Genomic DNA, 21,814 nt, shown 5'->3' with positions numbered 1-21,814 from the left:
TTTAACCTGATTTAATAAATAAAAAACATTGGCATGTAAGTGAAAAATTTGAAAAATAGATTAAAAATTTCACTGATAAATTCTGTTTTCCATCTTTTATTCAGTCTATATATTTAACTTTTATAACAATGCCTCTCTTTAAAAAGAATTTTTCTCTTTATCTCTGTTCCTTAAACAAAGCAATACTTTAAATAACTTTGTCCTAGAGATGATATGGTAATTTTCTGTGTTTAAGGATATCCTTTGTGTTCTAGACAACTTGTCTAAGATTATAAATTGATTTGAGTACAGTTGCTAGTTTGCTCATACAGAGAAGTTCTTAGAAGAATGGTCAAATAGATAGAAAGTATCTCCTTAGGCATCATGTGATTTAGAAAACCACAAATTAAGATTATCTGCCTTTTATTGTATTTTTTTTATTTGCTTAGATATTGTCCATTTATATTTTACTGGGCAGCACTGGGACACCTCTGCTTTATACCAATGCCTGTCCTGGACCAAAAAAAACTAAACAAAATCAAATAAAAATTGTAGGTTATACGGCTTCTCTGCCAAATACTTTGTAATCTTTAAAGCACTGTACAATTACAAGTTATTATTATATTATTATACTGTCAAACTTTTGAAGAACCTGAGACATAGGGAGATTAACTGACTTTCCCATTTTCACAGCCAGTGGTTATCAAGTCAAGAAAAACTCAAGTCTTTTGACTCATAAGTCCAGTCTTTCTACTACATCATGTTATTTTTCAAATACTATTTCTAAGCTTTCTAGATAGTTTAATAATACAATCTTCAGTATTTCCATTTCACACTTTATTATCTTAGAGATCTGTGATTTTGCTTTGTGGATATTTCTCTTCGTTGATGCAGGTTGCAATTCCTGTAACTTAAATAGTTTTAAAGATATTTTTGTGGCCAAAAATCACCCTGAAGATAAACTGATGGTATGCCTCTCTGGACTTAAATTGGCTACTTCTCATCTGGCATTCCATCAAATAATTCATATGCCAAGCCTTCCCTCCCTTGGTAAATATATTAGAGTTTATACTTAGTTTGTATTTCGAGAGCCTGTTTACCTCTACACTAACAATGGGACTTCAGAATAGTACTTTAGTGAAGGGTCTCAGGTTCATCAACTTTTCAATTAAACAAGATCATAGTCTTTCTTAATTTGGTTTATAACATAATTCCTATTTTAGGTGCCATTGTTATAGAACGACCAAATGTAAAATGGAGTGATGTTGCTGGTCTTGAGGGAGCCAAAGAAGCTCTTAAAGAAGCTGTGATATTGCCCATTAAGTTTCCACATCTCTTTACAGGTGAGCTCACTGACTCAATTTGTGTGAGTCAAATAAATGGTAGAGAGTTATCCATTGAGGAAAAACCTAATGAATCTTTGTGCTACAAAACTATATCTGAGAATGTCTGGTTTGGCTTAAGAAATTCACTTTAGCTTCAGCTTCTTAGGAGGAGAACATTTCATCAGTAATAGTGATATAATCTTTCTAGGATGAGGAACTGAAGGATATTTTAGTAGTTTCTAATTAATAAAACTCTTAGTAATTGACTTTTTTCCTAGTCATAATGATGGGTTTGTGAAGAACTATATATTGATCCTTGCTCCATTCCATTAATGATCAAAAACATAAATTTGCAAGTCTAGCTGTGAAACTGAGTTTTCCTGTGTGCTGAGCTAATTATTTTGAATATGGATCAAATCCATGACTCTGGCAACATTATAACTGACTGAACTTTAAAAAAGGCTTAGATGGTGCTTTACCATGTAGAAAATGAGCATTCATTTGATGCTGTTATTAATGGGAAGACCATGTGCCAGCATGACATTGATTTTCTTCTTTCATTGCTGCTTGTAAGAATATTTAATGTTTTATAAAGTATCAGGAAACTCTTCTCATAGAAATGCTAGACAAAAATATTTGTTGTGGGAAAAAATTAAGGTTACATGAGCCTTGTGTTAGAATAGTGTTAATACTTTCAGATGCTATGCAAACTAATGGCTAAAAAAATGTTGTTAAGGAGCTCCACCAAGTCTATTTTAGTAAATAGAAATAATTAAAAATTTTCAGATTTATGCTTTGAATTTTTGGAAGAGATAATACTTAGTAATATGTCTATATTAAATATAGACAGGTCTATCAAATAGGTAGGCCCTTCCTTTTATTATTTTATTTTGCTTAGCAAATTCTTTTGCTTTTTTCTTTTTAAATTAAAAACTTAGAAAACTTTAAAGAAATTCTAATAAAATGTGGAGATTTCCAGTTGCAACCCTAAAATTCAATAATTATTCAGTTCTATACCTAGATGAGAAAAACAATTAATCATTTTAACAAAATAAAAGAATATCAATATATGTTTACTTTGAAATCATAGGATTTAGAAGTGGAAGAGATTGTAAAAGGTCATCTTTTCCAGCCTTCTCTTTTTATAGCTAAAGAAAAACTTAGGTCTTCTGACTTCCAATTTAACATTCTTTCTACTGTTCTTCATTCTTTTCTGGAAATTTATTAAGTTCTCTTTTGTTGGTTGATTTAGAAAAAGTTATTCATAATTGCCGTGCATCAGCTTATACAAGGCTTTCCATGTCTTTGTAGTTGTCATTTTTTACAGCATGATATTATGCCTTCAATATGTTATAATTTAACCATTCTTTGGTCATTGAGAATGTTTTCCAGTTTTTTAAAGTACTGAAGATCAAACAATAATAAAATTTTTTGTGCAGATTATTCTTTTTTCCTTTTTTTTAACAAATTTAGCTTATAGTTCCAGAAATCACTTTGTCAAAAGGTATGATCAGTGTTATAATTCACTGCATATTTCCAGATTGTTTTCTAAAAGTTTGCCAATCCCAACAACAGTATAAAAATATTTGTCCTTCCTTGCCAAAAATTAATTTTATCATTTAAAAAAAAATTTTGCTTCTTGATAGAATATCTTGAAAGGATATCTCTTGACTCCTTGGTAAAATGCATTGCACTTGATATTTGTCAGAGAGTGAGTCACTAAACAATCTAAAGTAAGAATATCTATCTGTAAAATAGTGATGAAAGGAATAAAAAAGTATCCACCAAAAGATCTCCTGTAAAGAAAAATAAAAAAAGTAAAATAGTTCAAAGTTGAATCCATATTAGACTTAGTTTGACTCAGTGTTTTTACTCTGTGGCACTTCAGGGTCTCTATGTCCCCCTGATCAAAAATAGTTTTTGGTTTGTTTGGGATTTTTTTTTTTGGTATGGAAAATGCATCCCAGAGCATTGTTTACTGCCAGAGTTTATGTTTTGAGTAATCATCTGACTGTAATCCTTTATCAAAATTAGTAGTCTTGAAATTCCTATTTTAAACTTTTTTTTTTTTAACTCTAAACTTTAGGTAAAAGAACCCCGTGGAGGGGCATCCTTCTTTTTGGGCCTCCTGGAACAGGGAAATCCTACTTGGCCAAAGCAGTTGCTACAGAAGCCAACAATTCAACATTCTTTTCAATATCTTCCTCTGACCTTGTCTCTAAGTGGCTAGGTGAAAGTGAAAAGTAAGTCATCAATTGGAGTTTATTAAGGCATATTCTTTCACAATTCTCAAAATTTATTTGGTAGCAATTACTGTTATAAAATACCATTCCTACAAGAGTTCAAAAATTAGTCATGTTTTTGCAAATTGCTTTTTGGAATATTCATTTGTATTATGTTTATTGTTAGATAATTAGTACTGAGGTGTTGTTGAAACGCACCACCTTTAAAGGGGAGACCATTTAGATTATAAGTTTATTTCTTTTGTTTAAGTTCCATGCTCTCACTTAATAAGGATTTATCTGCAGAAAAAGTAAAACTTTTACGGTAGGACTCAGTGTCAGGTGGTTCTTCAAAACTCTAACTTCCTGGCAGAAAACAAGCTAGGAGAATATTGTTTGGTTCTATGATAATTATTCTTATTTATCAGTGAAAGCACTTGGAAATAATAGTGTTTGGAGAAAGACGCATACAGGCATCTCTTATATTATTTTACCTTGATTAACGTAATTTTCCAATAATTCTGTTAATCCACTAGAGGTACGATGCCATTGGAATGGTACAAAATCCACTACCAAATGATTCATTTGTTCAGCTATTGATAACTTTGTTCTTATAAACATGCCTTCTATAATGCTTCCACCAACATCATGTTTTAGTGAAACCAGTTAACAATATCAGCTAGGCTTTAGATGGACATGGCTTGAGCAACTTTTCAGTCTTTTCCAGACTGTGGAGTGAAAAGTGACCTCTTTGTGAAGGCTATCCAACCTGTTAACCTTTCTCCACTAGCATCAGGAGCACTACCTGATCACAGTTTTGAAGAGCCTGGAGTTGATATCAAATGAGAATTAGTTGAAAGAGCTGGGCATGTTTAGCCCAGATGGCTTGAGGAAGACAGTGTTCCTACAGGGCCTGGCACATACTTGCCATGATAGCCAATAAGTGCTTATTTACTTAATATGGTGGTGGTCTCCAAGTATTCAATGAACAATCATGCTCCCTAGCAGGAAGAATCAGGACCAATGGATGGAAATGTCTAGGATTGCAAAGTAGACTAGATAAGTGAGCCAGACAAACACATGGGTTTGTTTTCTGTGTGGGTTGAACTAGGTGTTCACAACTGTCCGTTCCAAGACTCAGATTATGTGATATTAAGTGGATATATTACTAGAGAAACTGAATGAGATCTTAACATGGTATGGATAGATAGAACAAGCATTTATTAAGTGCTTACAGTATTATGCCAAGCTTGATGCTAGGTACTACAAGCAAGCAAGATAGTCTCTGCCCTGAAGGAGCAGGCTGATGTTAAGGAGGAAGAAAAGAAGTCAGGAGAGTGGAATCAGGATTGCAGGAGAGTATTGCTGGGGCCTACCTGAGATAGTAGTCCAGAGAAATGGTCGCTGCAAAGTAGAACCTCAAGATACAGATTTTTTTTTTCCCAAGGTGGCAAAAGGGCTAGCAACGAGAAGGAAAAGAAGATTTGGGGTGTAGAGGTCAGGAGTGAAACCAGAATGAAGGCAAAAGACAAAAGGAAGTTGCAGCTACATGGTTCATAGATTCTTCTTGGAAAGTTAATGAAATGAATTCATTTTATCCTATGTCCAAAGCCAGTGCTCTTTATATCATACTCCATATCTGTACTCTACCTTGCTGCTTCTTCCACATGACAGCCCTTCAAAAGAAGACCCCTAAAGTGAAATAGCTACTGAGTCACATGTTGAACCATCCATATTGAAATAGAAACAAGAGGGAAAAAAGCAGAACAGGAATTGAAACAGAACCAAAACAAATTTCAGGAAAAAACAGTGAAAACTCACAAAGCAAAAAGAGCCAAAGAACTACAAGAAGGAAAAGAGGAAGTTAGTTCCCTGATACCAGTGTGATCCTGATCTTTTTTCTTTGATACTATTTATTTTTATCCTAAATAAAATATCCTCTTTCTTACCTGAGAATTCCATAAAACAGTGAAGTAGACTCTAAATGTACTTTCAGACCTGTGCAAAGGAGTACCTCATCCCATCACTACCCCTGAAACAGATACTGTAATAAGAGAAAGTCCTAGATAGCAGACCTAGGACCAAAGAGACCCTTTCTTCCATATGATAAATCATCCTTCAAATACTTGTTAGTTATCACATGCTCTTTAAGTCTTTGCTGCAGGCAAAGTTCTTTCGCTAGCTTTTTAATCTTCTAGCTTCAATTTTCAGTCTTCTACCCATGTTTAGTCTTCTCCATATTTATTGCTCTGCTCTGGGCACTTTTCTGATCTATTGAGCTAAATAAAATGTAATGCCCAGAGCCAAACACATGTTCTAGATATAATCTAATCAAAGCAAAATACAGTTCTGAACCTTTTGCCCCTGTTAACGAAGCTCAAATTGCAGTGGTTCACTTGGCTGCCATGTCACACTAATAATTGAACTTAGTTCATTAAACCCCTAGAAAATAGATGTATATTCTGTATGTTCTCTAGCCCACCTTCCTGTTCTTATCCTTGTCATATTGAACTTTAGTTTCCATATATAAAACTTTACATTAATCCTTTTGAAGTTCATCCTACTAAATCCAACCCAAGGTTCTAGTCCGAAAATATTTTTAGATTCCATAATCTGTCATGTTATCAGTTGTATCTAGCTTGGTGTCATCTGCTGACTTGATAAGTTTGTCATCTATACCTTTGTCCAAGTCATTGATAAAAAATATTAAATAGTATAGTACCAGGGACAGATCCACTAGAGTACTCTTTCTAGGCTAAAATTGATTCATTAACAGCTATTAAAAGGGTAATGTCATGAATCCAAACCTCAAGACAGATCTATTAATATAATAGCAAATTATTCCAAATACAGTGTTCTCTTATCAGTATTTATAATGATATTGTTGAGGCACTGTATATCTTCAAGTGTTTTCTGAATAATCTAAAATTAAATTATTTTTAATATTAAAAATACTATTTTTTTAATTATCAGTTTATGTATGCAGCATATATCACAGAATCCCACAGAGGGGACTTTAGAAAGTTGTCTAGAATTCATACTAAGAGAGGTGAGAAGCATCCCACTAAATCTGCTTCTAATAAAGTAGTCTTTCTTCAGGGGCTCTTTGCAGTGAGATCTGATCTGTGAGTGCCAGCTGCTCTTGGAACTTTGAAAGAAAATAGGGATCTAGTTTCCCCAAAACAAAAACAAATAAAACCCATGACATTTTTGTATTTGTGCATAGCCTTAGTTTGGGATAGACTTAAAAAAAAATTACTCTCTATCTTTCCATTTGGTACTAAATTAAGAATATCCAGTATGAAAATGACATTAGATTTGCTTAGTCAAGTCAGCAAGTATTTATTAAATGTTGACAATATGCCAGGCACTGTTCTAAGCACTGGAAAATACATACATATATGGAAAATGGGGATATGGGCTTGGTAGAGAAAGTCCTATAGAGGTAAGTCTTCAGCATAACATGGAGAGAAATGAAGACAAAAAGTACTTGCAGTGCCACAGTCCTTTAAAAATCCTTAGACAAATTTTCTGGTCAGACACACAAACCCAAATATCAGACATTTAATGCTCGAATGTGAGCCAAATCTATTGACTTCCATAGATTCTAAGAGGTCACGGTGAGAGAAGACCTTAGACTATTAAGCATAAGCAATGCAGGTATCTCTCATAAAATACTGCATTCAAAAAAAAATCTGAAATTGTAAAACAGAAACTAATTTGTAAAATTGGGAATAATTCAGGATTTCTTATGAATCATATGCTGTTTATTAGAGGCAGTAGGGTAGAAAAACAACACTAAATTAAACACTTAAGTATTTTTCAACTCAAAATTCAGTGGACAGTGAAGTTTCTTTGTTATTCCTATATAAATATTGGAAAATTGTGATTTGGTTTACACAAAATTTTCCGAGAAAATATTGTGAAAAGTAAGGTAGATTATATGCATATCAGTATACTCAAATACCACAATCCAAATCTTTTCTTTATTATGTCTAATAAGATTAATGAGGTGGTATAAGAAAAGAGCTATTCATCTCCTTCCCTTTTATCCCTAGGTCCTAACTCCCCTCAATTAAAAAAACAAGACTTTCAGCATAGAGGTCTTGCCCGAGATAATTTTCATAACTTTTACAAACAATACAGTCTTATGTTTTAAAAACATCTTGTAGTAAATGAGTTACCCTTTAGCCTACCATAAAAACTCAATAACTTTTGTTTGTAGAAAATTAGCTTAATTTTTTTCTCTTAAGGGATCTTCCTGAAGCTTAGGTAAAGTTCAGCCATCATCTCCATGGTAAGCAGTTGTCAGAAATATAGATGAAAGTAGTTCCTTCTTTACAGAGGTCAGGAAACATTGTATATACTATCATACTTGGCTGATACCTGATGTGTTAATTTTCCTGAACTCTATTATTCTTTCTATATTTAAAAGATGGTTTGCTGGTGATATATTCAGAAAATAAAGTTATATAAAATCAGATGATATCAACATTGACTAGCAAATTACTCTGACTTATTTTAGGTTTTAAAATGCAAATTGTAAGTGAATCCAATCGTTTAACAGATATGCCAAAACTTACACATACAAATATAAGAGTATTGTCTTCATCACAATATTTGAGAATATGGGCTTAATCTAAACATCCTACTGTGAATATTTTTGAAAATCCTTTTGTAATTTTCTTCAGAATTTTTGAATTTCTTTTGAATGAACTCAGAGGTAGCAAAGACTGTCTTTGATTCCTGAAAAGGAGAAGTCTGTCATATCCAAGTATGGAGCATAAAGATAGGTAATCAGACTGATAATGAAGTTTGGGAAGGCAAAATCAAAGCCCCATTTAAAGTAAGGATTAGACTGATTTTTCCTATTAATTTACGACTGATTCTGAAAATAACTCCCAAAATAGCTGGAAAAATGACAGTATATCTAACTATTTTGACATAGATGTTCACTCATTTATATTGCATTTTTTCAAATAAAATATTCGTTTTAAAAGTAGTATTATAATAGTCATAACATACATTATAGCATAGTTCTTCCTAGAGAATGACAGAATAAGAGAAACTAAAGTATTTGTATGCGAAGTGTAATTGTAAGAAAAACAATTTAAACAAATTTGATGAAAAAAACTTTTTCTTTTTTAGTGGAGTTATCTGACTAAGTCTCCTAAAGATTAGCAGATTTTTTAAAGAAAAATATTCTTCAAAATCATGAAGATTTTTAACTTTTATTCCAGAGATGTTGGCAGGGCTTAGGGAGAAGAATTATAGAGATTTGGATTTTTCTAAGATTGTTTTTGTCTCTAAGATTTGTTTTTATTAAGTGACACATCTACATCAAAAAGGAATACTTGATTTGGAATACATGACCTGATTTAAAATGCCAGCTCTACCACCTTCAACGACATAGGGCATATCATTTTACTTCTGGATTTGTTTCTTCGTTTGTAAAGAGAAGAGATTGAACTAGAGTACATTCCTTCCAAAAATTCATAATGCTGTGAACATTGTGAGAATGTCAGTACTTTTTTCCTTTTAAAGACAAGTTGCAAACAAAAACTCTTTGTAGCATATTGTTATAAACTAAAAATAATTTCTCTTTAAAATAAGGAATTGTTTCCCACATTATTTTAATTTTTTTCTATTAATACTTTTGAAATAAAATTGAATTGAATTTCTTTTTTAAATTTTCAGGCTAGTTAAGAATTTATTTCAGCTCGCAAGAGAGAACAAACCTTCCATTATCTTTATTGATGAAATTGATTCTCTGTGTGGCTCTAGAAGTGAAAATGAAAGTGAAGCTGCTCGCCGAATTAAAACAGAATTCCTAGTTCAAATGCAAGGTAGGATTACTTAAATAACACAGTAGATATTCACTTTTTTAAAAATTATTTTATGCTTTTTCTTTCTATCCCATGTCTTTCTTTTCCCTTAGTCCTAATTCCTCATGCAGAAAATGACCAATATATAAGCATGTTAAACACAAATGTTACATGTAAAATGTTCACCAGTCTGTTTGCCGCTAAGAGGAAGTGGGTGGAAGAAAATTCTGTAACTTATAACTGCTTGTGGATGAATGTTGAAAAACTTTCATCACATATAATTGGAAAAATAAAATAAAATATCAAGTAAGGAAAAAAATAGCTCAGTAGTAAAATGATTAAAAGATTTGTGACATACTGTGAACGTGGTAAGAGATGAAATCTTTCACAATGTGTTTGTATTTTGTTGTAAAGAATATTTTATAAATGTTAAATAACTTCATCTTCAGCAATTCAACTAATCAGGGAATAGTTTCTTTTCTTTTTTTTAATAAAACAAAGATTTTATTTATTTTGAATTTTACAATTTTTCCTCTAATTTTGCTTCCCCCCCACAGAAGGCAGTCTGTTAGTCTTTACATTGTTTCCATGGTATGCATTGTTGAATGTTATGAGAGAGAAATCATATCCTTAAGGAAGAAAAATAAAGTATAAGAGATAAGCAAAATTACATAATAAGATAAGTCTTTTTTTTTTAATTAAAGGTAATAGTTGGGGAGGCTAAGTGGCACAGTGGATAGAGCACCAGCCCTGGAGTCAGGAGTACCTGAGTTCAAATCCAGTCTCAGACACTTAATAATCACCTAGCTGTGTGGTCTTGGGCAAGCCACTTAACCCTGTTTGCCTTGCAAAAACTTAAAAAAAATTAAAAAAAAAGAAAGTTGACATAAGAGCTACATAAATTTTACAAAGTACTGTTTTTAAGTGTATCATTTGCAGATATATAATTTAGAGGAGCACCAAGATAAATAATTTAATAATCTTTATTTTGGTGCAGGGGTTGGTGTGGACAATGATGGAATTTTGGTGCTGGGAGCAACAAATATACCCTGGGTTCTGGATTCAGCTATCAGACGAAGGTACTGTAATCATCCTATTTTTCACCTAAGATGCAGTCACTAAATAATAATAACCCTTTCTTTGTAAGGAGAGACAAAATATTAAATTAATCTATTTGAAAGGACTATAGTTCTTGTGTGCTCTTTTGAGTTTTCATGTCTTAGAAGTTTTCATTGCTTAATGTTCACCAGGTAATAATATTAATTAGTTTATAAATGTGTTTTTGCTTTTCTTTGACTCTCTAGTTCTTAACACTGTGTCTGAAATGGAGTAAGTGCTTTATAAAGCTGTTGACTGACTGCCCAGGCACACATTCCATAGAGTTTTACAAATGTTCCTTAATTGGTATTTTGTTTCTGTTGGGTCCTGTTCTAGAATTGTCTTTTCATACACATTCATACATATATGTATATATATGTGTGTATGTATTTCTTTTTTTTTTTTAACCAAGGTCAGTAGAAGATGACCTGTGTTAGTTTCCAAAAGGGGAAAAAAGGTTATTTCTCTAACTTTTACATTGAATTATGAATCTTCAGTTGTGGGAGAAATTAATATAATTTGTCACCTTGTTCACTCAGTAATATTCCTGACTGTTCATTCTACATTGGCTAATATAAACCTATAATTTCTTTGCATTCATCTAATTCATTCATCAGCAAGCCTGGCAAGAGTGGGTAAATATAGACTGAACTTGAAAAGCACAATCTTAATTCTTTTTTATTTTTATTTTAAGGCATTGGGGTTAAGTGACTTGCCCAAGACAGCTAGGCCATTATTAAGTGTCTGAGGTTGGATTTAAACTCAGGTCCCCCTGACTCCAGGGCCGGTGCTCTATTCACTGTCCCACAATCTTAATTTTGAATGAACATTTAAGATAAGTGAATGATTTGAATTTCACAACTTTGAAAAAATAATCCTGAACCACCAAATCATCCCCCAAACTCTTCTCAATTATAAATAGTCAAGAAGCAGCAATGAATAGGAGTGCTGGAGTCAGGAGGACCTGAGTTCAAATCCAACCTCAGATATTTGACATTTACTAGCTTTGTGACCCTGGGCAAGTCACTTAACCCCAATTGCCTCCCCCCACCTCCCCTTCTACCCACCAAAAAATTAAAAATCGCAATTAAGGCATAGCTTTATTTACATGGTACTTAAAAGTTTACCAATTTTTTTGCAGCTGGCATTAATGCTAGATTAATTTCATAAACATATAGTGACTTTTATTTGTGCTGTATCCCTGCAAATTTCCACTCTCTTACATGCTGCTTGTGTGATTCTATCTATAATAGATCTGTATAGTATCTCCATATCCATCTGTTAATGTTTGGAAATGTATTTTTACTATTTTGAATGGTAGTTTGACTTTATTTTTGTGACATAAAGTGTGATTTATTTGTTGATATGTACATGACCAAGAAGGCAATTCCTAATTATAATATTATTCAAAGGAGAAAAGGTGAGCTGTTTTATGACATTTCATGGTGAAAACTGGGGACTTTTCAAACATCAGATGATTAACTTGATATCCTTTTAAAAAGTTGTTTCACGGACACTTTCTGCAAAGAAAAACGAAACATTCAAATGTAAGACCTAACTGCCAGATTTAGCATATTCAAAACTTTATTTAATCAAACTTTGAATATGTAATTAAGATTACCACTATCTAGTTCTTTATTTTCCAGTTTTTTAATAAGTATATTTTATATTCTTTCTCATATTTTTCAGATTTGAGAAACGTATTTATATTCCTTTACCTGAAGATCATGCTAGAACAGCAATGTTTAAATTACATATGGGGACAACACACAACAGCCTATCAGAGGCCGACTTCCGAGAACTAGGGAAGAAAACAGATGGTTATTCAGGGGCTGACATCAGTATCATTGTAAGAGATGCATTGATGCAGCCTGTGCGGAAAGTTCAGTCAGCTACTCATTTCAAAAGAGTAAGTCAATTAGAGTACTGTAGTTGTGACAATATGGTTTCTTTTTTTTTTTAATGTTATGTTTTAAATTCCAAACTGTCTTCCTCTACACCTCATACTAGAGAAGACCACTATTTCTCTCTCTCTCTCTCTAAAACACACAAACACATACACACACACACACACACACACACACACACACACACACACAGATGTTCTTTCTCTAAAAGCGAAAGAATCTTCCTTTGTAGTTGATTTAAATTTTTGTAATACTGAGGATAGTTTGTTCATTCACAGTTACTCTTCAAAAATTATTTCTGTTTCTTTATATAGCATTCTTTTGGTTCTACTCATTATTTCATAGCAGTATTTCCATGTTTTTCTAAAATCAACATGCTTATCATTTTTTACAGCACAGTAATATTTCATCACAATCTCATACCACAGCTTATTCAGCCATTCTCCAGTTGGTGGGTATCCCCTCATTTTCTAGTTCTTTATCACCACAAAGAGAGCTGCTATAATTACATTGGAACCTTTAAACTTCTTTTTTCCTGACACCTTGGGTCAAAGGGTGTTCAGTTTTATAATTCTCTCAGCATAATTTCAGATTGTTCTCCAAAATGACTGGATTGGTTCATAGTTCCATTAGCAGTGTATTAGTGTCCAAGTTTTTCCACATTCTCCAACCCCCCATTAGTCATTTTCCCTTTCTATTGTTTTAGTTTATCTGATAGGATTGAGCATACCTCAGAGTTGTTTTAATTTGCATTTCTCTAATCAATAATGGTTTAGAGCATTTTTTTATGACTATAGTTTTTGATTCCTTCATCCAGAAACTGCCTGTTCATTTTTTTTGTCTGTTCAATTGGGGAATGACTCATTCTTATAAATTTGACAAAGTTCTCTCTGTATTTGAGATATGAAACCTATTTCTGAGAAACTGTCTAACATTTTTTCCTAGTTTTTACTTTCCTTCTAAGTTTGGCTACATTGGTTTTATTTGTGCATTTGTTACTAGCATACCTACCATGTGCCAGGCACTATTGCTTCAGGCTTAGGGATACAAAGAAAGGTAACAGCCAGTCTGCTCTCATGGAGCTTAGGGAGACAATATGCAAAAGAATATATACAAACAAGTTATATAAAGTGTAAACTGGAAATAACAGGCACTATAAGTAACGGGAATTAGGAAAACTTCCTGTAGAAGGGAAGTTAGGAAACAGAAATGAAGAAGCATTGGAAACTACTAGTGAAAATCTCCAGAGTCAGAAGATGGAAGGCCTTGTTTAAAGAAAAGCCAAAGAGGCCAATGTTATTGAATAGTAGAGTTTGTGGAAGGTTGTAAATATAAGAAAGAATGGAAAGGCATGGGGGGTAGCAGGAGCCAGGTTATGAAGGACTTTGGATACCAAACATAGAGATATAGAGAACCACTGGAGTTTACTGAGTAGGGGACATGGCATGGTCAGACTTGTATTTTATTTAAGACCATTCTTTTTTGCTGTTGTTGTTAAGATTTTTTTTTCAAGGCAATGGGGTTAAGTGGCTTGCCCAAGGCCACACAGCTAGGTAATTATTAAGTGTCTGAGGTCGGATCTGAATCCAGGTACTCCTAACTCCAAGGCCAGTGCTCTATTCACTGCACCACCTAGCCACCCCTTAAAACCATTCTTGATAGGAGTTTTATTTAGAAATATTTTTTAAATGGCAAAATATTTCTAAAAATTATTTTAATTCTCCAAGAAATTTATTTTTAAATAACTATAGTGTTGTTTATAATTAACACTGATAACATTTGTTCTAAGGTGAAGACCTTAGTAAACTTAGTAAAATCTTATCTGCGTAAATGAAGTACAGAAAATATTAATGTTTCTAATTTGAATTATCAGGTATTTTGGGGGCTAATAATTTCTTTTAGACAACAACATAGGATTAAAACTGTTGCTAGTTTTTTGTTTAGTCTCTAGTTAAAACAATAACAAGACCAAACTCAAGGCCTCTTTGGGCACTGGGCTAAGCTAGGATTTAATCTTGCTTTCACTGGCACTATAGACAAATTCTGGGACTCAGAAAACTTTCTTGGTTATCAAGGTCATCCTCTGCACAAGGAAATCAGCAAGAGTAACAGGTGAACATTTTGAGTGTTGCCCTGACCCTCTCAGTACTCCTAGGGCCAGAGGAAGAATTGACATACATTGGATAGGGCTTCCTTGGAAGATTTGTTGGGATAACTTGGACAAGAATCACTGAGGATGAGAAGATATCGATGTGTTGTCATCTGCACTATTGATGCAAAAATCATAGCATTAATAAACAATCTAGGAGGCAAATGACTTAATGATTAATAATGATGGATTTTACTTTTTTTACGAACAAAAAAGGATTTTATTCATTCTTAGTTTTTATAACTATAATCTGAATTTTTTTTTATTTTTCCTTTAACTAAAAGAATCCATATTGTTATCTTTTCAAGGTTAAAGGTCCTTCACCCACTAATCCAAATATCATAGTAGAAGATTTACTTACTCCATGTTCTCCGGGTGATCCTGGTGCCATTGAAATGACATGGATGGAGGTCTCTGGGGATAAACTTTTGGAGCCAGCTGTTTCCATGGTTTGAATTTTTTTGTATTTTAAAAACTTTTAGCTGTCACATGTTCATAAATTTGGGGACTGTAACATGGTGTCATGAATTGGGAGTCAGAAAGATAGCTGAGTTCACCTCCCACTTCTAATTATACTGATTGAGAGTCCTCTATTTGGAATCATGGAACCTGGATTTGGAACAAAACTCTACTACTTCTTCCCTGTGTTGACCAAGGCATTTTATGCTTCTCAACTTTTGCTCATCTTTTAATAAAGGAAGGTTAGAGTTAGAATCAGTGACATCCAAAGTGTCCTCTAGCTCTAAATATACAATTTTGTCATAACCTTGTGATTGATAAAGGAATCTCTATGAAATTAACAAAGTCCTTTATGTAGTTGTTGGAAATTGTATTTCTTAATTTGCTTAAGTACTAATATTTATTGAGAAGTAATATTCCAGGGGCAGCTAGGTGGTGTAGTAGATAAAGCACTGGCCTTGGAGTCAGGAGTACCTGGGTTCAAATCCGGTCTCAGACACTTAATAATTACCTAGCTGTGTGGCCTTGAGCAAGCCACTTAACCCCGTTTGCCTTGCAAAAAAAAACTAAAAAAAAAGTAATATTCCAAATATAAACTACACATGATCATTCTTGTGTTTATGGAGAGATACATCTGTTTCTATCTGCATATGATTAGATAAAGCATTAAAGGGCACTTGTATTGGGGGGAAAAGTTATTTTTTTTTTTTGATTTTGAGTTCTAAATTCTCCTGCTCCCTATCTTCTCCCCCCCCCAGTGATTTGATAATAGATTTTACATATGTAATCATGCAAAACATTTTCCCATTAACCAAGTTGCAAAAGAAAACACAGACCTAATAATCCAAGAATAAAGTTTTAATAATATGCTTTGATATGCATTCATACTTTATCAGTGTTTTCTCTGGATATGGATGGTATTTTTCTTCTTGAGTACTTTGGAATTGTCTCATATCATTATATTGCTCAGAACTCCTAAGTCATTCACAGTTGGTCATTGGACAGTATTGCTATTTCTGTGTATATTGTTCTCCTGGTTCTACTCACTTCATTTATTTTCCCAGGTTTTTTTTTTTTGAACCATCCTCTCATCATTTCATTCCATCACAAACCTATATCACAATTTGTTCAGATGGTGAGCTTTTGTACCAAAATCTTGGGTCTTTGGGTTTGTCAAACATGGTCATTCACTATTGTGTATGGTGTGACTGATCTGTTCCACTGATCCATCACTACTTCTTAGCCAATACCAAATTGTTTTTGATGATGATCACTTTGTAATAGTTTGAGATCTGGTACTGCTAAGCTACCTTCCTCCACTTTTTTTTTCATGGATCCCCTTGATATTCTTGTCCTTTTGTTCTTCTAAATGAATTTTGTTGTTATGAGAAGTAACTATTAATTAGAATGAAATAAACCTTATGCTTTTATTATTTTACTTCGTATGTTCAAACTTAGATTTTCATAATTTATAACAATCATAAAGCAATTTTTTCTTAAGGAAAAAATGAGATTAAATTCCATAGTTTAATTTTATAAGACTTCTTAAAAATGACTGATACATGAACACATAGAAATGAGGTGACTCTTTTTGAGCTAAGGCCAAATTTGCAAAAATTGCAAATTCTGTACCCACCCAACTATAGTTAGAAGTCAGAGAACAATCTTCATGAAATGAATTGATAACTTTCTTGAAATTAAGACACAATTTTAGATAAAACTAAGAATGTTCTGACCAACAGGACTGTGGAGGCTATAGCATGGGTAAAAGTTACTATGATGCTGGTTTCATTACAACATATGAGAAAATGCACTAAGAAAAGACTTACTTTAAAGTCTAATTGAATCTGTGGCAAAAAAGTAATAGAGTAATAAGACTTTCTTTGTGAGTGATAGAATGGAATTTTGTTAGGTTGACTATGGCTAAATTTTTGTATAATTAAATATAGTTTTTAAAATATAACACATTTATTTTGAGTCACTTTTTGAGCCAAAGTTCATGTTCAATGTCAGTTAACTGTCAGGTAATGATGTCAAACTCAAATAGAAACTGATAAACCATGTATAAAATACATATACACATATATATATACACATATATATATATATTCCTATGGGCCACATATTGACTTATAAATCCACATATTAATATTATCCATGTTTTATTCTATTTTTATTTATTTTGTTCAGTAATCCTTAGTTACATTTTAACATGGTTTGGCTCACTTGGAAGTGTTCTGGGCTACATATGGCCTATGGATCATATGCTTGATGCCTTTAATGTGCTAAGAGGAATTTTTGTTTTTGAACATATTACTGCCCCTAATATCTTTTAATCCATATTGCTTGCTCTACTAGATTGTAAGCACCAACAGGGTATTGGCCAGTTCTTAGCTACACACTTATAGTGGTCCCTTTCTGCCCCCACTTTTACAGCCCACCAGAGTGGAAATAGAGCTTGCCTTGGGATTAAGCCCTGCGTTTAAGTCATAATTAATTGACCATGGACAGGTTACTGCAAGTTAACAAATGAGTTGGATTTCAGATCAGCAGAAATTAGGGTGACTATAGACAGGGATGAAATCACAGATCTGAACCCTCCCCCCCCCAAAAAAAGAAGTTAAATAATATCTACTTCATATTTCTCAATAAACCTTTTTTGGGGGGGGGGGGATTTTTCTTAACCATACCCATTATTTTTATTGGTACAGGCAGTTCATGGTGAGATTCTTCCTCTATCAGTACAAATGAGCACCATTTCTAAAGTTTTAGTCTTTGAGTATTATTTGAGATACTGAGAGGTGCAATTACTTGTCTAGGGCCAAAACCAGAATGCAGCAGAGCCTTCCTGGCTTCAACAGCAGCCTTCTTCTGTCCAGTATATCATCATGCTGTCTCTCGGGATTTTATTTTAATTCATTATAATGGATAACCCTTAAGAATTGACATATTATCAGGGCTTTAGTAAATGAACTTTATTATAACTGCTCCTTGTTTAATAGTTAATAAATTATCCATTGGTGGATATATTGTGTATTTGAAAATGTGGTGGATTTTTTTTTCTTCCTTTTTTAAAAGAGAGAAGAAACTTTCAAGGACCTCTGTCCTAGTTATGGATATTAGCTAATTTGACATTAGTTACTTATTATATATTCATAGAAAAGAGGCATTGTGCCCTTTAAGTTGAGAGCAAGTATTGCTCTGCTGTGACAACAAAACTTTTATCACTAAGAGTATCATATTCTGATAAAATTACATCTATGGAGTTATCCACACATGTGGGTATAACTACATTTGTGATACTTTTGTTCAGGGGAAAGAATTACTTTGTTTAAAGTGCCTGCTATGTTATACGGGGTGCTGTGGGAGATAAAAAGATGAATTACACATGGTTCTTGACCTCAAGGAAATTAGGAAATCTCTTTGAGTGACAGTAATTTAGGTTGTCATTATGAACTTTATTTCTTAGTGTAGATTTGTCTCAAATATAAGGTTAATAACAACTGCAGATAATGCTCTAGGAGAGTTTTTTAATTAAAATTTGTGATGTTATTTTACTATTTAATATTTTCTTATCAAAGGGAAGTACATTGAAAAATGTATTGACCTTTTCAGTATATCAGTTTTTTCATTCACCTACATTGGTAGGTGAGCTATAATTTTGACTCTTAAATTTTTAGTTAATTATTTAGTCAGTAAAAAAAATCATGGTTCATTATGTACAGCTCAATGATGCTTTTTTTTTCTTTTTTCTCTTTTTTCTCTCAACAGTCTGATATGTTATGGTCATTAGCTAGCACAAAACCAACTGTTAATGAACATGACTTGCTGAAATTGAAGAAGTTTACAGAAGATTTTGGTCAAGAAGGTTAAACCAAAGACAACCAGGAAACAATTGGCCAAACTCTTCCTTTCTTAGGCACTCCTGTCTCTTTGGGGATGGCATTCAAATGTTTGCAGACTTTTAAAAAAAAATTTTTTCCTTCTCCACAGAGGATTGAAGATCTCTTTCGAAAGTTCCTTTAGCTTTGTTATTTTTCTTCCAATTTGTATTAAATACTTGCAGTTTAACAGGATAAAAAATGATATGGTGTATGGGAGAAATAAGTGATATGTTGAGTGGTAAATATTAGAGCTTTTATATGAAAAGCAATGATGAATATTACTTTTTTTCTTTACCTGGCATAAAATACTGTCATGTAGATTTAAAGTAAAATGAACTGTGGTATGCTCTTTGGAGAAGAGATCTTAAACATCATTTTTGTTGTCTAAGTCAATTGATTTTCCTACAAAAATTACTTTAAAAAATTAAAATTTGGTGGAGAGGTCACTGTAAAATACAAGGAACACTGTGATTGGGTTTAGAAGATTTTTTAATTATATGATGGCCAGTACTCATATTGAACACTGACGGGTTTTGTACTGGTTTTTTTTTTCTCTGTGTATTTAAATATTGCCTTAAAAAAGCAGTAAGCTTTTGTTTTTAACTTTACTAGTTGATAGGAACCTTTCACTGTGCAATCTTGGAGCACTTAGAGACCTGTCATCATCTTTATCCTGGAGAAGAAACTTCTCCGTCCCAGTATCCTTTTTTATCGCAAGAATTGACCAAAACAGATTTTAAATATATTTGTAATTTTGAAGTACTATGTCATGTTATAGGAAGAGTTAAAGTAATAAAGTAATAAGACTTTCTTTGTGAGTGATAACATCATTAAATATACATACACTAAATACATATATACATGTGTGTTGTGTTTATGTATACACACATAAAAATTATACATACATGTATGTATAATTTTCCTTCCAGTGATATTTGTGTGGTAGCTCGCTGGTCACTTAGGCTTATAAATAATTTACCCTAGCCATACTCCCATTTTATACATATCAGTGTGATATTTTATCAAAACCTTAAAAGTGGGCTGATGTTACCAAATTATTAAACATAAAAGTAACATTTGGATATTTCCCATAACCATCTAAGTATGAATTTTAAAGACTATAAGATATAATACTACCATCAGCATTGTGTGCCTTGTAAGTTTCTTTGGCTTTTAAAAAGATCATTGAATTATGTAGTATGCAGTACATTCCATAATTATTACAAAGTTCTACCTTAGAAATGCTTTGGAACAACTTTTAAATATTTGCACATTTCATATATTATGCATTATGGTTGTCTTTGGGGTTTTTCTTTTATGTACAGGTTTTTGTGTACTTTTTAGAAATCATAGGTTTGATGAGACATGCATTGATGAAATAACATTCTTTAACATAAAGTCAAATGATAATACACTATCATTGGTCTCTGAGAACTTCCAAGAAAATGAACCCAAATCCTTTATATAAGGAAATCTGTAAAATGTTCATTAAAATGATGTACATGTAAGCGTTCTTTTTATTTTTCAAAATTTTGCTTTCGTACTGTGATTGGGATTTGCTTTAGCACATAATCAAAAACTGGGGGGGGTGGGAATTGTGCATAAGATATTATATACTTTTAATGTTCATGGTCTCAAATTATGGCATATTACTGCAGTTACATAATTAACAGAAAATTTACAAATTTATACGGTACTGTTCAGTGTTAGAATTTGTGATAAAGCTACATATCATGTAAGTGTACTGGCTTAAATAAGTATTGGACTTCTAATATTCTTACCTCCAAGTCTGATCCTAATTCATTACAAAGATTTATGAGCCTAAAATTTTTCCTAGACAGCAACGCTTCCATAAGTTTTTTTATTACTTTTTTGGGGGGTTTTTTTTTTTGCAAGGTAATGGCGTTAAGTGGCTTCCCCAAGGCCACACAGCTAGGTAATTATTAAGTGGCTGAGGCTGGATTTGAACTCAGGTACTCCTGACTCCAGGGCTGGTGCTCTATTCACTACCCCTCTCTATAACAGTTTTTAAAGGGATATGATTTCATGAACAGCCTGAATGAATGCTGACAAGTTGGAATTCAGTCCCGACTTGCTGTGGAGAAACCACAGAGAAAGGCCATATTTCAGTAATAAACCATGCTGGCCTAAGAGTCAGATGGACTTGGGTTATAATCTCTGCTGACACAAATCTGAGCCTTTTTCCACTTCTAAAAAATGGAGGGGGTAGATTAAGAGATTGCTAAAGTCCCTTCCAGCTCAAAGTGTTTAAATCTGAGATCTGGTTGTCATTTAATTATCTTCAGTGATACTTTGTGATTTGGTCAAGTTGGGGGGCGGGTCTCACTTTCCCCACAAAATAAAGGAGAACTAGGTTTTTTATTCCTTCTTTAATGGTGTTTTCAGAATCATTTGCTCTTTAAGGATGTCACTTTACCCTATACCTTAGTAATGAGACTTCTCAAATGGCAAATGTGAAGAAACAGAACTGATTTTATCACTTAGCAAGAATGGATAGAGGGTTAGGCTTGAAATCCAGAAGACAGCTCCCTGAATTCACATCTGACTTCAAACACTAGGTGGGTGACCCTGGGCAAGTCACTTAATTTTGTTTGCCTCAGTTTCCTATCTAAAATGAATTGGAGAAGGAAATGGCAAACCAAACCAATTTAGTATCTTTGTCAACAAAACCCCAAAAAGGATCGCAAGGCATCAGACACAACTGAAACAAGTTAAGAATGATTAAAGATGGGAAACTACCAAGTTTCAAGTTTCACATCAGTGGCTTGGATTCTTTGTCTCCCCACTCACCATTTGGTTGTGTCTGCCTTATTCCACATAAATCTTAGGGTGCCTTACATTCTTGTTTGCCGCGTGATTTGTGTTGTTTGCAATAGGTTTAAAAATTCCTACTTGGGGCAAGTGGAAAAGGAATACAGAAGCAAGAAGAAAGTACGATAGTTTCA

General features: G+C 33.0%; 1 protein-coding gene across 1 annotated transcript in view; it reads left to right on the top strand.

Annotated features, from left to right (window-relative positions):
* Positions 1 to 19,659, top strand: part of LOC141501311 (vacuolar protein sorting-associated protein 4B) — a 28,096-nt gene extending 8,437 nt beyond the window's left edge. The window contains exons 5-11 of the mRNA XM_074205194.1: positions 1,203 to 1,322; positions 3,391 to 3,547; positions 9,224 to 9,372; positions 10,349 to 10,430; positions 12,139 to 12,358; positions 14,814 to 14,954; positions 18,736 to 19,659. Of these exons, the coding sequence (XP_074061295.1) occupies positions 1,203 to 1,322; positions 3,391 to 3,547; positions 9,224 to 9,372; positions 10,349 to 10,430; positions 12,139 to 12,358; positions 14,814 to 14,954; positions 18,736 to 18,837 (971 nt within the window). The 3' untranslated portion in view covers positions 18,838 to 19,659. The remainder of the gene's footprint in view (positions 1 to 1,202; positions 1,323 to 3,390; positions 3,548 to 9,223; positions 9,373 to 10,348; positions 10,431 to 12,138; positions 12,359 to 14,813; positions 14,955 to 18,735) is intronic.
* The last annotated feature ends 2,155 nt before the right edge of the window (positions 19,660 to 21,814 follow it).

This window comes from Macrotis lagotis, chromosome X (genome assembly GCF_037893015.1).
Source record: "Macrotis lagotis isolate mMagLag1 chromosome X, bilby.v1.9.chrom.fasta, whole genome shotgun sequence".
Taxonomy (NCBI): Eukaryota; Metazoa; Chordata; class Mammalia; order Peramelemorphia; family Peramelidae; genus Macrotis; species Macrotis lagotis.
The sequence above is the reverse complement of the archived record's forward strand: the minus strand, read 5'-3'. Positions and strand labels throughout refer to the sequence as shown.